This window comes from Sceloporus occidentalis, unplaced genomic scaffold (assembly GCF_023333645.1).
Source record: "Sceloporus occidentalis isolate IW3139 unplaced genomic scaffold, rSceOcc1.0.p SCAF_6, whole genome shotgun sequence".
Lineage (NCBI taxonomy): Eukaryota > Metazoa > Chordata > Lepidosauria > Squamata > Phrynosomatidae > Sceloporus > Sceloporus occidentalis.
Window position 1 is genome coordinate 63,897,935 of NW_028316986.1, and position 16,413 is coordinate 63,914,347.

The following is a 16,413-nucleotide window of genomic DNA, read 5'->3' on the forward strand; positions in this document are numbered from 1 at the left end:
ACATTTACTCATCTGGAGACTTAACTAAAGCAATACCTCCATCTACTGACAGATAAAGTGGCAACTGAAGTGCAGCTCCACACACATTTATGCTTTGCAACAGTGGAAGTGTTTATAATCCAATTTGTTCTTCTCTCATTTTTCCAATTTTAGCTACTGAGGCACTGCATTAATATGATGAGGTAAAACACACATTATTTTTTTCAAGGGAGAGAAGTTAGACATAATACAGTCAGCCAGCATTCAGTGTTCAAGATGCAGCACTAAACAGAAATCATCTGTAATTTACAGCAACCATGTTTGTTTTTGTATAACTAATAACAATGTTGTTGTTATGTTGTTGTTGATGATATTGTGTGCCTACAAGTCATTTCTTATGGTATCCCTAATGTGAACCTATCACAGGATTTTCTTGGCAAGATTTATTCAGAAGGAATTAGCTTTTAGGGGCACCATAAGTTGAAAACTATTTGAAGGCAAACAACAAACAAAACTTCTGAGGCTGAGAGAGTATGACTTGCCCAAGGTCACCCAGTAGGTTTCAAAATTGGCCCCTGGGGAACGCATCTGGAATAGAATGGGAACTTCCGGTGGTGACGGCGGCATTCTCCTGTGCTGTAAACTGCATTCTATGCCACCTCCTGTTCCCATTCCACTCCCTCTCATAATGCGCCAGGCCCGTTCCAGGGGCCTGTGTGATAAACTTATATGTGTCTGTCCTGATCACATATAAAACAGGGTGTAGGGAGAGCTATTCATCGCAAGGAGCCCACAGAGGAGGGAAGTGAACCGCCATCTGTATCACCAGCATGAGCACATAGCCCGAGGGCAGGGAACCGTCTAACTAAAAAGATTGCATGTACAGTGCTGTGTAAATTTACAGCGCTTCATAAATAAAGGTTAATAATAATAATAATAATAATAATAATAATAATAATAATAATAGCACTGCATTGCTTTAATTGTGTTGTTTTGCCAGCACAGTTCTAAGGAAGGGAGTTGGTCTGGGAGGAAAGTGCTGGATATTATGGACTTTAACTCCCAACATTCTTCATGATTGGCTGTTTTGGCTGGGGCCTCTGGAACTTGCCATCTAAGCTGAAGGGATCACACAGTTCCCTGAGCTAAGAAGTGAGCAGGAGTATGTTTTCCTCCTCTGCCTTGCATATGCAAATTCATTATGCCACAACACCAAGTTTGTATTCAACGGCATGGTTTGGGCATTGCACTTTAACTCTGGAGACCAGAGTTTGAATCCCTGCTCAGCCATGAAATGTACTGAGTGACCTTGGGTAAGTCACAGGCTCTCAGCCTCAGGGGAGGGCAATGGCAAACCTTCTCTGAACAAATCCTACCAGGAAAACCCCATGATAGGTTCACTTTAGAGTCTCTATAAGTTGGAAATGTTTCAAAGGCACACAACACACATATAAATAGGGAAACCACAGAGCTGAAATGGATGTGGCTTGCTTAATGTAAAGACCAAACCCCCATAGTGACATTCTTTCTAAATGGTGTACAATGGCAAATTTGAACACATAATTTTCATAAACCATATGGTCTTTCAATGCCAGACCTATTCAGATATTCCCTAAAGGTGATCAATCCAAAATATGAGTGGGGCCATGACACCAGCCTCTGGTGACACATGCAATGCACAGTATCCACAGTATTCAGACCCTTGTAAGTGCTGAGTTCTGCATCTAGCTCTATGTGCATAGGCCTCCTTTTTTGCAAACATCTGTGCTATATACTCAGATGCTAGTGATGGGTCAAAATGCCACATGCAATGCAAAGAGTGACAGAAATACAGCATGACCCAGATTTCTGGTCATGTATTCAGTTGGCTAGGTACAGCAACATTTGCATAGGGCTAATATGGGGCTAGAAATCTTTCACAATTTTTGAGCAGCTATACAGATAACTGTTCCTGCTTGAAATCCTATATTATTAATGTTCCTTTTTGCCTTGTAAAATCAAATGTAAGTTTTAAGAAACACTGCTGCCCTCCAGAAAATGTATAAGGAAATGGAGTCTAGTGGTCTGATTTTGACATTGCTACCCAAACCCAAGTAGCGCAGATCACTTGGTACAATCATCAGCCTGCTGAATTATTTTTAAGCCAAAGGCATTGTATTTTATATTTTGCTCTAAAAATTTCATCTGAAGTCTCCTTCTGTAACATCATTTAGCCTTTTTCAGTACTATATTGTTAGCAAGAGCAACATTCTGGTTAAGAAAGTAATATCTGACTTGGGCACATATGGTAGAAAGATGAGGTTTAAATCTTTTACAACACATTTTCATGCATTTTTGTTGTGATTATAAAAATGCCAAAAGCTGCATCATATCAAATTAGATTAATTAGTTCTGCAATGCCTACACCATATGACAGTGGCTCTTCATGTAGGAGTCTTTTACCAGCATATGCTACAGTAGATCTTTGCATGGAAAGTATGTATTCTACTACTGACCTATTGACCCCTGACTACAGTTTTACACAACTTGGACTCCCATTGAGAAAATGCCTCCTTCACCATGAACCTGAGCTGTAAACTGATATTAACATCAGACACTTTCCTCCAAATACCTTTTCTGAGGGATGCTTGGAAAGGTTTGAGAAGAGAGAGGGATCTTTCAGTTGTGCCTGTGAACATCAGGTGGAGCTGTTCCTCTGTGTCTTTGATGGATTTGACAAGTATTTGATGGGATGCAATTAGAAACTTTTTAATATTATTATCCTTAAGACATCCATGTAGTTTGAGGATGAGGATGATTATATCTGCATTTCCTGCTGATTTCCTTCAGTCTTTTTAAGAAGTGGGAGATCTTAAGGCTTTTTGTAAATGTTATCATAGCTCCTTGGGAAAAACTCAGTGTTGCGTGTAAAATATTGGTTTGAAATTCATGATGAATGTGAAGCCTGGCATTTTTGCAGCCCACCTTGAAAAATATCTTCCCTCTGAGCTCTCTTTCATCTTCTCTGCTAACCTGAGATCATGTCCTTGGCTCATGTCTGGAAACAGAGCAGGTATGATGAATCCCATTTTGCAAGAAAGATGGACTATAAATCCAATAAATAAATAAATAAATAAATAAATATTATATTATGCAACCTGATCATACATTCTTATTCTTATTCTCCTTTTCCTGTCCTTCCTCACTTTTAAATCTCTTCATAGTTCTCCATCTTACTCTCTTCTTTTATTTCCAGCCTTTTGTTATTTAAATTCTACCTCATCTCGGTTACCACTTTTCTTCCTGTTTTACTTTTATTCAGTTGCTCAGGTTTTTCCATATACTTGGAAGGGTCCGCTTTTTTATTATATTTTGTTTACCCTGTCACACACACACACACACACACACACACACACACACACACACACAACCATATTGACCTGTGCTTTATTCCCCCACCCCAATTCTGACCTTTTGAATCCAACAGTAAGGTGGGAAAATAAATACCTTTTCAAAATTTGTTATTCAAAGCCATTCCTTCATGATATTCACTGGCACAAATAAGTTCTCTTTTTGGACCAGTCTTCCTGCATGAATAAGAAAATCTATCAGGATTGTCTCTCAACATATTTGATCTGGTGGCCACAGTTTCAGTCTCTGAAAAATTTGCAACTTGGTAGGATTTCAGGCACGGACTCTTGACCCTGAAAGGATTAATGTATCCTTTGATCTTCAAGGCATTTAAAAGCCTGTCAGTAATACTAGACTTCATGCAGCTGGTGAACCTCAGAGGGCCAAACTTGTGGCAATCTGTTGCCTGCTAATGGATGCATTATGCCTGAACTGTGCAGTCTCAATTTCTGGATTCTAAGGTAGGTTCCCTTTCACTATAATAAATAAATAAATAACAATATAAGATAAGATAATTACTAAATAAATAAATAAATAAATAAATAAATAAATAAAGCTCATGTATATAGTCTCAAAGGTGCTGCTTGATTCTTTTCCTATGTCCCCCATTTTTTCTCAGTTCCCTCCTCCCTAGGAAATATATTTTCTCTGAGAGAGTCTGAGTCAACACAGAAAAGCACTTTTCTGGATAGGAAAATGGATAAGCCAAAAGAGCACTGGGCTGTTGTGCAAATTAGTAGTTATAAATGACAGAAAATAATTATATAAATATTTAATATAAATATATAACATATAAATTACAGGAATAGAGATTCTACCTAAACATTAGGAAGAACTTGATGACAGTTGTTCGATAGTAGAACATACTCCCTCAGAGAGTGGTGGCGTCTCCTTCCTTGGAGGTTTTTAAACCAAGGCTGGATGATAATCGGGGATATTTTGATTGTGAGTTCCTGCATGACATGGGATTGGACTGGATGGTTCCTGTGGTCTCTTCCAACTCAGTGATTCTATGGAGCTTTTCAGATGGACTTTAAAACTGGCTCCAGGACATGGGATGGAGGCAGGGCATGCTAAATCGTTGCGTAATTGCAACCTGCCATCAGCCTGGGGCCAAGCTGGGTCCCAGCCGTGCTCCACCAGCACTTTTTCAAAGTCGGAAGCTTTCTGGCTTCTAAAAAGTACTGGAGGAGCACGGCTGGGACCTGAGCTGATGGCAGGTGGCAATTAAGCAGTGATTTAGCATACGATAATCCTCACCTCCATCCCACATCCCAGCTCCAGCCCTGGAGGCTTAAGACAATTTTAAAGTCCATCTGATAAGCTCCTATGATTCTACTTTGTAAGTTCATGTCTCCCAAAATATAGTTCTGTATTTTTCAAAAATGGCTCCACTTGATTGTTCAGATTCTTACTCCCTTTGTGATAAATGTTCTGAGCTGCTCTAGAAGGTGTTTGCTTTTCACAGTTACCTCAGCATATACAACAAGCAGGCAGTGGCAAAAACAGTGTCTGTTTACTTAAATATTCAGAAAATGGGGACAAAATTGAAAGGTGTAGTTTCCTGAAATTGCTTGCTTTTTGGATAACAACTACATGTTAATAAGTATATATCCAGGAACAGTACAGTCATTAGACCATTTGTGAGATATACAAATCCTCAATTTTAAAACTTACAGTGTAGTGTAAGTCCTGGAAGAATATGTCAACTGATTCATTGGCTACAATATTTTTTGTTTTACATTTTAAAAACATACTACCCAAATCCCCCCGGGGGTGGCGGACCTATTAGGATGGTCCACCCTCGAAGGCTGATGGAACCCAAAAGGTTCCCAGAAGCCCTAGAGGGCTATATGGTTGGAACTGACGGCAACTCTGTTCATGCCCTGACTGACACCTGGGATAAAGATCTCTCCAGGGCTATACACAGTATTGCTCCCAAGCGTCCTTTCCGGCCTACTTCCAACAAGCAACCCTGGTACACAGAAGATCTCAGGGAAAGGAAGCGGGCCGTGCAATGACTAGAGAGCAACTGGCGAAGACACCAGCACTTAGCCGACAAGACACTCCTTGAGTCTCTTTTGAAGGCTTACGGAGTGGCAATAAGTGCAGCAAAACATTCATTTTATGCTGCACGTATTGCGTCCGCGGAGTCGCGTCCGGTAGAGCTGTTCAGGGTAGTGAGGGAGCTGACACAACTGCCCCCCTCCCTGAACCCTATCTTAGAACCATCTAAGGCCTGCTGTGATGAATTTAACAACTTCTTCGCGGATAAAATCTCTCAGATAAGGGCTGATCTCGACACCAGCATTTTTTCAGAACCTATAAGAGAGGCATCCAGAGCTTCCATAGACTCTATTAAACTGGATCACTTTGAGTTTGTGAATACCGAGGATGTGGACAAGATTCTTAGAAGTGTTAGGAAGACGACATGCTCTCTTGATCCCTGTCCTTCATGGCTGACGGCTCGCAGGGGGTCTGCGGCAACATCTATGCTGTGCCGCATAATTAATACATCGTTTACTGAAGGGCAATTTCCATCTAATTTAAAATTAGCAGTAGTTAGACCTCTGCTAAAAAAGTCCTCTCTAGACCCCCTGATTCGAAACAACTATCGACCTGTTTCGCTGCTGCCTTTTTTAGGGAAGGTGATCGAGAGGGCAGTTGCCTTCCAGTTTCAAGGTATCTTGGATGAAACGGATTTTCTGGACCCATTTCAAACTGGCTTCCGGGCAGGCTATGGAGTTGAGACTGCCATGGTCGCCTTAGTCGATGATCTCTGTCTGGGCATGGATGGGGTAGCGCGTCCCTGTTAGTGCTTTTGGACATCTCAGTGGCTTTCGATACCATTGACCATGGTATCCTTCTGGAACGCCTGAGGGAGTTGGGTATCGGGGGCACTGCGCTCCAGTGGTTCCGTTCCTACCTCTCGGGTAGATTCCAGATGGTGCAGCTGGGGGACTCTTGCTCCGATAAGAGGGAGCTTACATCTGGCGTCCCTCAAGGAGCTATTTTGTCCCCCATGCTATTTAACATTTACATGAAACCGCTGGGAGAGATCATCCGGAGACACGGGGCGCGGTGTTATCAGTATGCTGATGACACCCAAATATGTTTCTCTGTGTCTCAGACTGTTGCAGTGACTAGGGATGGCATCTCTCCTCTAAATGCCTGCTTGGGGTCGGTAATGGGCTGGATGAGGGAAAACAAACTCAGTCTGAATCCAGAGAAAATGGAAGTACTTGTGATAGGCTCCCCGGGTCCGGGTAGTGAAATTTGTCCACCTGTCCTGAATGGGGTCACGCTCTCCCTGAAGGACTCAGTTCGCAGCTTGGGAGTGCTTCTGGACTTGTCGCTCCAATTGACATCTCAAGTGGATGTGACGGTGAGAAGCACCTGTTATCAGCTTCGGCTGATACGGCAGCTGCGACCCTATCTGGGCCGGGGGGACCTTGAAATGGTGGTACATGCTCTGGTAACCTCTTGATTGGATTTCTGCAATGAGCTCTTGTACCAAACCCAGAAGCTTCAATTAGTGCAGAATATGGCAGCAAGATTGGTCGCTGGACCGACCATATAACACCTGTTCCAGGACCGACCATATAACACCTGTTCTGCAAGATCTTCATTGGCTGCCCATTCGCTTCCGGGCACAATACAAGGTGTTGGTTATTACCTATAAAGCCCTAAATGGCTTGGGCCCAGGCTACTTGGAGGACCGCCTCTCCCCATATAATCTGCCCCGCACACTCAGGTCAGCTGGGAAGAACTTGTTGAGGGTTCCAACCGCGAGATATACGTCAACCTCGCAAAGGGCCTTCTCCATCTCGGCCCCTAAAATTTGGAACACTCTTCCCGATGAGCTCTGTCCCATCACTTCCCTGGATTTGTTCAAAAAGAAGCTTAAAACCTTTTTTTTCCACCAGGCTTTCCCCCATGCCCCTTGATACTATGTGGCTTCCCCCTATATGTACTGGCATCATGGATTAACAATTCAGCTGGCTTTGATTTGGGGTAATTGGTTTTATTTGTTTAATGTAATGTTTTAATATAGTGTTATTGCTATGTTTTTATTGAAATTTTTATTCTGTATTGTTGTTCTTATTGCATTTTCTGTACACCGCTTTGATCATCGTGGAAAAGCGGTATAAAAATATATTATTATTATTATTATACTAAGGGCCTGTGCAGAAAGTGGCTCCTTTTTGCACCCTGCAAAGGGCATGATAGTCATGGTGAATCCTCCTGTTTACATTTATGTGGGTCAAATCCACTCAGCTTATTTACTGGATGATGCTTATACTTCTTCTTAACCTCCTTTGCAATTCAGAGCTACTTCTGTCTGTTCTTAACCTGTCTGTCTGTCCTTAGCTTTACACTTATTGGCCTTGGCACTGACTCATCTAATCACATATATCCTACATTGCTAGTGAAGTGCAATTTTTCCTGCACATATCTCATGAATGTTAAGTATGAAGAAAGCCTGTTCTAAATATCAATTAACCTAACAGGATTTGGGAAACAGATACTGTTAAATTCTGGAACTTGATAGTTTCCCAAGAATCTCCAAAAGCAGATGCCACAGAATGAAACATATGGAAGCTGAGAATATGATGACTGTTCTGGAAACACTGTCGCTGCTTCTGGGCAGGTTACATCTTATTGCTGTGTTTTCTGTGGCACTTACCAGGCAAGTGTAGATCCACACCACTTTGTAAGTCTTCGGTTAATGCAAGTCATTTATTATAATGATGTGTGATGATAATTAAGTGCTATGGAAGGCCAGCCTCATTACATCTTGAATATCTGCCCAACAGTCCTAGGTATTTATGTGTATCCCAGCAAGTGCATCAGATATCCTTGCTATTAACAAATTCTGTTAACAAATTTCAATATTCTATTGTGTCATTACATGTGCATTACAATGGTCCATATTTACTGGCATGTGCAAAAACATGTGCAGAATTGTTAATGGCTCATTCCATGATTTATATTTTCAGTACTGCTAGTACACTATCAATGCTTGTAGGATAGCTTCAAAAGGTAGTACTGAAAATGACAAGCTTTCCCATCTTCCACCACACTGGTGCCAGTTTAGTGAGGAGAAACTGCAAATTTCTTATTGATTTCACCAACATGTGTCTATGCATTGGCCTTTCCACAGTCACTAGAGTGCAATTGTGTCTGGTTTGGGGAGATTTTGGGCACTTTGCAAAATGTACATCCAAGTGTGTCTAATCATTATCTGACAAACAAATCTACAATTTCAATTATCCATGTAACAATATTTTTCCCAGTAGAAACTCTTTTTGACAGTCAGTCATGAGGAGTGTGCGAGATCATTGACCACACCAACAAAACTGTTAGAAACAGAACCTGGGGTTTGCTGTGACATCCCTAGGTAAAAAAAAAGAGAGTTAAGAAATAATGAAATATTTCATATGTTAGGGAGACTTTGAAGTTATTATTGCCACATCTGTGTTACCAGGGATTCACCACCACCTAGCTTTTCATGAAGGAGGAACCAGTCAATAAATTGTACTTTTATAGATAACAAGCCTTTGACAACAGAAGCAAAGTAAAAATATGAAACAGAGGAAATTCATTAGCCTGCATTTGACAAGATATATAGATGACAGAGGAGTGTGCATTTAAAAAGAAGCCATCTAAAGAATGATTTCTCTCTTCTAGGTATTGACTTCAGTAGATTTACGGGACTGCAGCGGCTGCAGGCAACACAAAGGAATACAGTGGCAGTTCCAGCTAGTCCATCCTTGTTTCTAGGAATAAAATGTGTTGGCAGTTTCAAAAGATAGATGGCAGATACTGGTCTACCTAAACATTAGGAAGAACTTTACTGTGAGACCTGTTTATGAGTAGAGTAGGCTACCTCAGAGGGATGTGGACTGTCCTTCTGTTGTTGTTGTTGTTGGTTAATTGCCTTCAGGTTGATCCTGACCAATGGTGACACTATGGACCTCCAAGTTTTGGGCTATTTAAATCTCTTCATCATCTACCTTAAAATTATGTAGGTCATCTATCATCATAGTTTTGTTTTCTTGATGTTCTTGATGTAATCCTGTGGTTTGCACTTTCTTCTTTGATCTTCTTCAATAATCTTTCCGTATCTCTGATATTTTTTGCTAGTATTGTGGTCTCATCTGCATGTCTTATATTGTTGGTGTTCCTTTCTCCAATTTGCCTTCTTCCTTCTTTTGAGGTCTTTAAACAAGGGTTGGAAGACCATCTGTCAGGAGAGTTTTAGTTGTGTATTCCTGCAGAGCAAGGGATTGGACAAGATGGCTCTTGCAGTCTGTTCAGACTTTATGATTCTACAATTCCATTGCAGCATTTCTTATTGTTGCTTGCTTGCTTGCCCCTTTAAGAATGAACTCTTTTCTTTCATCCTGCCTTTGGTTCCTTCCAATTCATTTCTGTAAATATTTCAGACCTTCCTTCATTTTAGCAATGCAGGGGTGGGACAGACAGCAACAAGAATCTGAATATGGATGAAGCACTGCAGTCATGCTCTAGTGCATTAGGGATCTTCTGAGTCAAACTGGAAAGTGTGGATTTCATGCCTGATGGAGTGGGTTAATGTTTTTTCTCTCTGAGTGCAGGTTAGCTGAGGCAATATTTTCTTGAGGAGCAATACACAAACCTATTAGCTATTTCCATGGAGTGTTACATTTATAGTTAATCTCTGATACCCATAGTGTGAATCTGCATACGTTGCCAGGGCAATAAGGGCTGCTTAAAACTTGACTAATTGCATATACTATACTTGCCATCTCTGTTTAAAAACAGGGGGGAAAATAGGCCGCTAGGGGTCAAAACAGACGGCCCTAAGGGGGTGGCATGATGCTGCCCCTTTGAGCATCAGATTGGGGCCACAGCCCCAATCCAGTCATTTGCTGATTCAAAAAGAGGCAGCAAAATGCCACTCCTTTTTGAGCCAGCAAAAGGGCACCCTTTCACCCACTGCAGCAGCTTTGTGGCTCTCCTGCGGTGTGTGCCATATAAATGTTGCAGGAATGTCGCAATGCTGCCCACCATCTGGTTGGGCTGGCGGTATGATGCCAGCTTGGGGGCAGCATTGGGGGGTGCTTCATCTAAATGCCACACACCTCTCGCTGCCCCTAAGCCAGCGCTTACTGCTGGTATTGTTGGGACCTGAGTTTTCTTGGTATTAATGGATATTAAATACCTGAGGTAGGCAGTAACTTAGCATCTAATAATTTGAATAATAAATCCAAACTTCTTTTGGTTCTTCATATGAGATAATCAAGCATGGAACCATTTCCTTACAGATACACATCTGATATTGCATGGGAATCTAGCAGAACTCTTCCAGGGAGGAAGAGATATAGCTCAAAAGACACTTTAACCCAACCAGTCCAGTAAACAGGAATATTAAGAAGCTGGGGGAAAGATAATTAAAAACTCATTCCTACCATCTTTCTCCTTTTTGCCACCACTCCAGAAGAATGAGACAGTAGTTACATAAGGAGGTGCTAAGAAATATGTTTCAAATGAAAACATTGCACATTCACTATCTGGCATCTGCCTTTGCTTTTTTTTTTTCTTTTAAATCCACATCCTTTCCTAGTAGTTTGCTTAACTACAGGTTGCTTGTCATCCATTATTAATTGTTCAAAAGTATACCTGCATTTTAGAGACACAAACAACAGAGAAGTAGAATGATGCTTGATGATTCTCAACTATTGTAGCAAATTTCATTTACCTGTAAAACCAGTCTTACAATAGTTTACACATGTCAGAGCTTACACCACGCATTAGTAAATATTAGTAAAACTTAAGCAGGTATAATAGCCTAACTTCCTCAAAATTATACGTATATATGATATGATGAATAACATTGTATTTATCTTATATGAAATACATATATTTTAATATACAACATGCACAGAAAGGCCTAGATATTATCAGGAACTATAAATCTTCTCAAGTGCACAGTAGAAATGAAAATAATTGGTCTTAGAAGTCTGTCGGAGTTGTACCAGATGGCTTGTAGCTAAATAAGGAAAGACTTAATCAGGTATGAAGGAAATGTTATTAAAGGAATTTAGCAGCAAGTCAGCAATGCACCACAACTACAGGCATTTGTTGCTGTTGTGTGCCTCCAAGACTTTTTTGACTTATAGCAATTCTAAGGGTAGCCTATCATAGGGTTTTCTTGGCAGGTTTCTTCAGAGGGGGGTTGCCTTTGCCATCCTCTAAGGCAGAGAGGTCACCCAATGAGCTTTTATACTTGAGTGGGGAATTGAATTCTGACCTCCAGAGTAGTAATCTGACACTCAAACCAGTACATCATGCTGGGTCTCACAGTTATTTACAAATAATTTGAACAGGATATTAGAATGAATAAGCGAACAGCTTCTAGGAGGTAATTCTCTCTAATTGGCTTAATGTTATTTCCAAGTAAATTTTGGTGAAAGCAGCAGGGAAAAGTTAAGAGATTCATAGATGATCAAAGGGTTTTGCACAAGGAGTCAGGAATATGTGTTCAAAGCCCATTTCAGCTCCAATGAGAATTATAGGAGTGAAATTAAAAAAGAGTTTGAAATTGTACCAAGAAAAACTGAGTCACATTATGAATGGGGTAGCTCTCATCTACCAACTTGAATTCCATGTTGTTAAAAATGCTTGTTTTGAATACATTACAAATACAATAGTTAGCTGACCCCAGTGGTGATGATGTTCCATTTCTTGGCAGAATATCTCCTGCTATAAGATATGTGGGGTAGAAATTCTTTTTGACAGTACAAATGCTATAGTTATTTCAAATTGTTCCACAAAAATCTGTCATCGTGGATGGTTGTTTACCATTGTTTTTCAATATGTCACTGTTTACCCATGGCCTGGAGGGGCATGCTCATCACAGTATGGTGGGATGAACCCGTCCAAATGCTCAAAACACAAGCTAATGGTGTTTTATAGATTGCCATTAGTGGAGGTGGGAAGAAAAAGCTCCCCACCTGTATGGTGACTGGTCCCATCCAAAGCTCACAGATGCCACACATTAATTTAGAACTATTTCTATGTTTGACCCCAAATGTGCCAACAATTTCACAACCAAATCTCAACTATTAACTTCTCCATTCACATCTTGTTTCAGCAGGTAAGTTTTGCGATTATAGTTGCATTTTTTAAAAGAAAAAGGAAACCAGTGGTGAAAAATAATTTAAAAGGTAAGTATATTTTCCTAAATGGTTAGGTGTGGATTTCATGCCTGAGTGAAGCAAAATGGTAGTTATGAGTGTAAGAGAAGTCCAAGTGTGCCAGAGCAACTGTGGTGACGATATACCTGCAAAGAATAAATGAGCAGAAGGTAAACCATGTAGTAAGAAACAGCTAATTCTGGTTCCTTTCTCTTTCTCTTTCTGGAGATATGTTTGACAAAGCAGTGGAGGAGCCTTGAGGGGCAAGCGATCACCCTTTCTCCTCTTTCATTGCCTGGCTTCCTCCCAAGGAGAAAACCAGGAAGGAAAGGAGCCTTCAGTGGCAAACATTTGCTCCTCTTCCTTCGCCACTGCCTGGCTTCCTCCTCAGAGAGCGAGCCGGGTAGTGGGGAAGAGGCTGGCCCCTTGAGACATGCACACATCCCTCCAGAGCAGAAGGAGGGCCCTACCAGGTGTCACCTTTTTTTCTAGGATGTCATCCGGTGCGGTCTGCACACCCCATGATGCTACTGGTTGTATGTACCATCAGTCTAGCATGCCCCCCCCCCCAAAAAAAACCCCAGCTTCTCAGACTTACCTGATAGGAGTTGTATGGGCTGTGGTACAATGCACATTGTACAGAGCTGTCATCTTCTTTCCCCAGGTTCAGTCCTTCTTCCCAGGCTTCTCCACAGTTGTTGTGGGCATTGGGAGAGACAACCAGTCAGAGTGCAGCAGGGGGAGTGCTTTCAATGTTCATGTGTGTGCATTCATCTGGATCCTTTTTTAGAAGACTTATGGGTACTTTGGAATTAGTGATTTTGTAGGAAGTATTCATCTCTGTGGGCCCTGCAACCCATAAAGCCTGTACCAGGATTGTCACTGAATTCAGAGCATTCTCTGCCCAGGCAGGAGTAAAAGGGAGATGCTGTGGAGTAGAAGGTGTCACCAGTACCTAGCCCATTTGAAGTCTCATGCCTTGCACCACAGGACAGTAGCCATCCACATGGAAAAATTAACCTTTTTCAGCTGATTCCTTGGCTAGCCTGACTCATATGACTCATTTTCTTGGCACATAGGGCATTGCAAGGTTGAGTGAGTGTTAATCCTCCACAGTCCAACAGCAGGAGAGTTACAACTGTCATGCTGCTTGATGTGATAATCAAAGTTTTGATTAAGGTTTGCCAATCCCCAGGGATTCTTCGGTGCCCTATAGGTAGGGAAACTGATGGCTGACTACAAAGGTGACACCTCTGAGAGGACTTACAGACTGTGAACATGGGTGACATGATGGTGTGGCTATACATCAGAAAACAGAGCAGATCAGTAGAGGGAGCTCAGTCAGGCTGAGGGTGCTGGGTGACTGCCTGTGTCTGGTAAAGGCAGTAACAAGGTACTAAACATGCCAACCTGGCTCTTTTCTCAAGTATGACAACTTGACTAGGTTCCAGTTTATAGTGGTGCTTAGATTGTGTTTAGAATACATCTAATACATTTGGAGGCCATTCCTTCAGGATTGGGACACAGTGGCTTCTAGTACAGGAATGTCCAAGCCATACATACAAGCCATAGGAAAATTAAGGTCAGCAGCATATTGTGTATACTTATAGCAAATATGAGGCTCCTCAGCTAAATCATGCTCTCTTATAGTTTCTTTAAAAAGTATTATCTATTGGGCTGCTAAGTATGTCACATGCAATGGCTGGGGGAAGAAGCTTTGCCTGGAAGATCAGGTTGAAATCACTTGGATCAGGCTCAGGGACTCAGTTCTGTTTACCATGTGTTGCCAAGCAGAGGTTGTTGACCACTTGGATGCTCACATTGTTCAACTGAGAAAGAATGCCACTGTAAGCAGAGTGTGTCTAGTATGGCAAGAAATAGTATGGCTAGAAGAAAGGTTAATAAAGATACTGGCAACTTTGTAACAGCACATGGGCATTTCTTTCCTTTGGGAAGTGCTTTATTAGCCTAGTGGGGTACATCTTTTGGACTGGGGGCAAGACACCTAGTTGCATGGAATGTGGTCTAGGCCTTGGTTATGGTTGTCACTGTTACAATGTCTGTAAGAATCCAAGTGACAGCAAACAACCTTGCTTTCATTCCAAATCTTTCCTTTTATTTGTAAAGACTAGCATTACAATCAAAAGGACTCAAAATGGCGTGATGTACACATCATTTGGTGTTTCATGATGCAACTAATGAAATCCCTGAATGGATATTGCTTCACCTTTGATTTTAAAAATTGACCTAAGAAATTTTTAATTCCACTAATGATCACAAATGCCAGAGTGAATCAAAAAAACAAACAAAAAGAACAGAAAACTAAAATAAAACAAACCTGTTGGCAAGTTCATAACATATACATAGTGGGTTGATGACACTGGTTCCAAATGTACAATAAAGCCCACAACACTTTATTACTATGAATATTTTTGTGAATGTTTTCTCATGTTGATCAACTTGCTTCAGAAGGTTGCTTTTTTGTTGTTTAAACTTGCATAATAAACATGCAATGAAATAATCCTTTTAAAGTTTTTTCTGCAGTCTTTTTGTTTTCATACAAAGATTTCATAAAGTTGCAGTGCTGCATCAGAGCATTACCAAAACAAGTGTGAGAGATAAAGAGGGATACCTGTGAATTTAGCGTAATGAGGGAAAAAAGAAACTTGTTTATCCTGAGACACGCCATTATCCTATGAAAAGGTGTGCACAGCCAAATCCCTCTCAAGTCCCTCCAAAAGACAAAATAAATATTATTTGGGAGGAAAGAGAGGGCAAATAAATAAAATATAAGATGTCATCATGCGCTCATCTTCTGCATAGCTCAACCTACATATAGTAAGGCACTATTTCCCCACAACGTAGTGTCCACAACAATCCTTTACAGCACTCTGTGAATTACAGAGTTTCTTCCAGGATGATGAAATAAATTGAATGAATGTGGCTATCACATTACCCCATGTGTGTTCTCTTAGTTAAGGAAATCAGGCAGTCTCAGAGGGGGGGAAAGCTGTCTTAAGTCTCTTCGTGTGTGCATGTGTTCATGTTATGTATGGGGTTTTGTTGTGTGGGTTTGTGGTTTGTGGTTTGTTTTTGTTTTCTTCTTCTCTTCCCAGAGTTATATTTTTACTGTTCTCAAAACAAACATAGAAGGAAAAAAGGACAGCTGAGTCATCAAAAAAAAGCTTTAGTGCTCCAAACTGCACACTGCTTAACAGATCTGAAAAATCTGGTTACAACGTTCCCAAACGAGTTGGGAGAGGTGGTGGTGGTTTCTCAAGAAATGGTCCTTGACTATAATTAGTTAAGCTGGTCTTCATACTGCTTTCGAAAACAATCACCAGCAGGGAAAAATTCCCAACATCTTTCTTGGTACATTTTCCATACATAGGATTCCTGTAACACAGAGAAAACAACTATAGATGACTTGCTCTTCAAAACTCCTTGTCATTTCATCTGGAAAAGTCAAGCATTATTGCAAGTATGAAAACATACTTTTTGAGAAAATTTTAGAAAGTTAGCTTTATATATTGAAAGTGAATATAGGTTATTTACCATGAAAATGCATTCTAGACCACTGAAGAGAAGACATGCAGAAATAGATTAACTAAACAGACTGGCTTGAAAATATATCTCACCTGAGCTAATGCAGGAAAAGAAAATGAGGAGGACCTAAAAGTAATGTGACTCCAGCCTGATCTAGGTAGCCATGGTAGTTAACTCATTTGTGCGTAGCTCCTTCTCCCTAGTCTGAGAACATGCTTTACAAACAAACACTGTGTGATTCAAATAAATTTAGAATTGCATTAAAAATATTTAACAAGAACTTCAAATACAATGGGCCCAACCCAGTTCACCTCCA

The 16,413-nt window shown here is 40.8% G+C and overlaps 1 protein-coding gene across 1 annotated transcript in view; it reads right to left on the bottom strand.

The window, feature by feature from the left end:
• Positions 1–10,760: 10,760 nt before the first annotated feature.
• RYR2 (ryanodine receptor 2) overlaps positions 10,761–16,413 on the bottom strand; it is a 421,553-nt gene continuing 415,900 nt past the window's right edge. Inside the window, exons 107-108 of the mRNA XM_089529854.1 lie at positions 13,150–15,947; positions 10,761–11,034 (exon numbers count right to left, since the gene is read on the bottom strand). Coding sequence (XP_089385980.1) covers positions 15,852–15,947 — 96 coding nt within the window. The 3' untranslated portion in view covers positions 10,761–11,034; positions 13,150–15,851. The remainder of the gene's footprint in view (positions 11,035–13,149; positions 15,948–16,413) is intronic.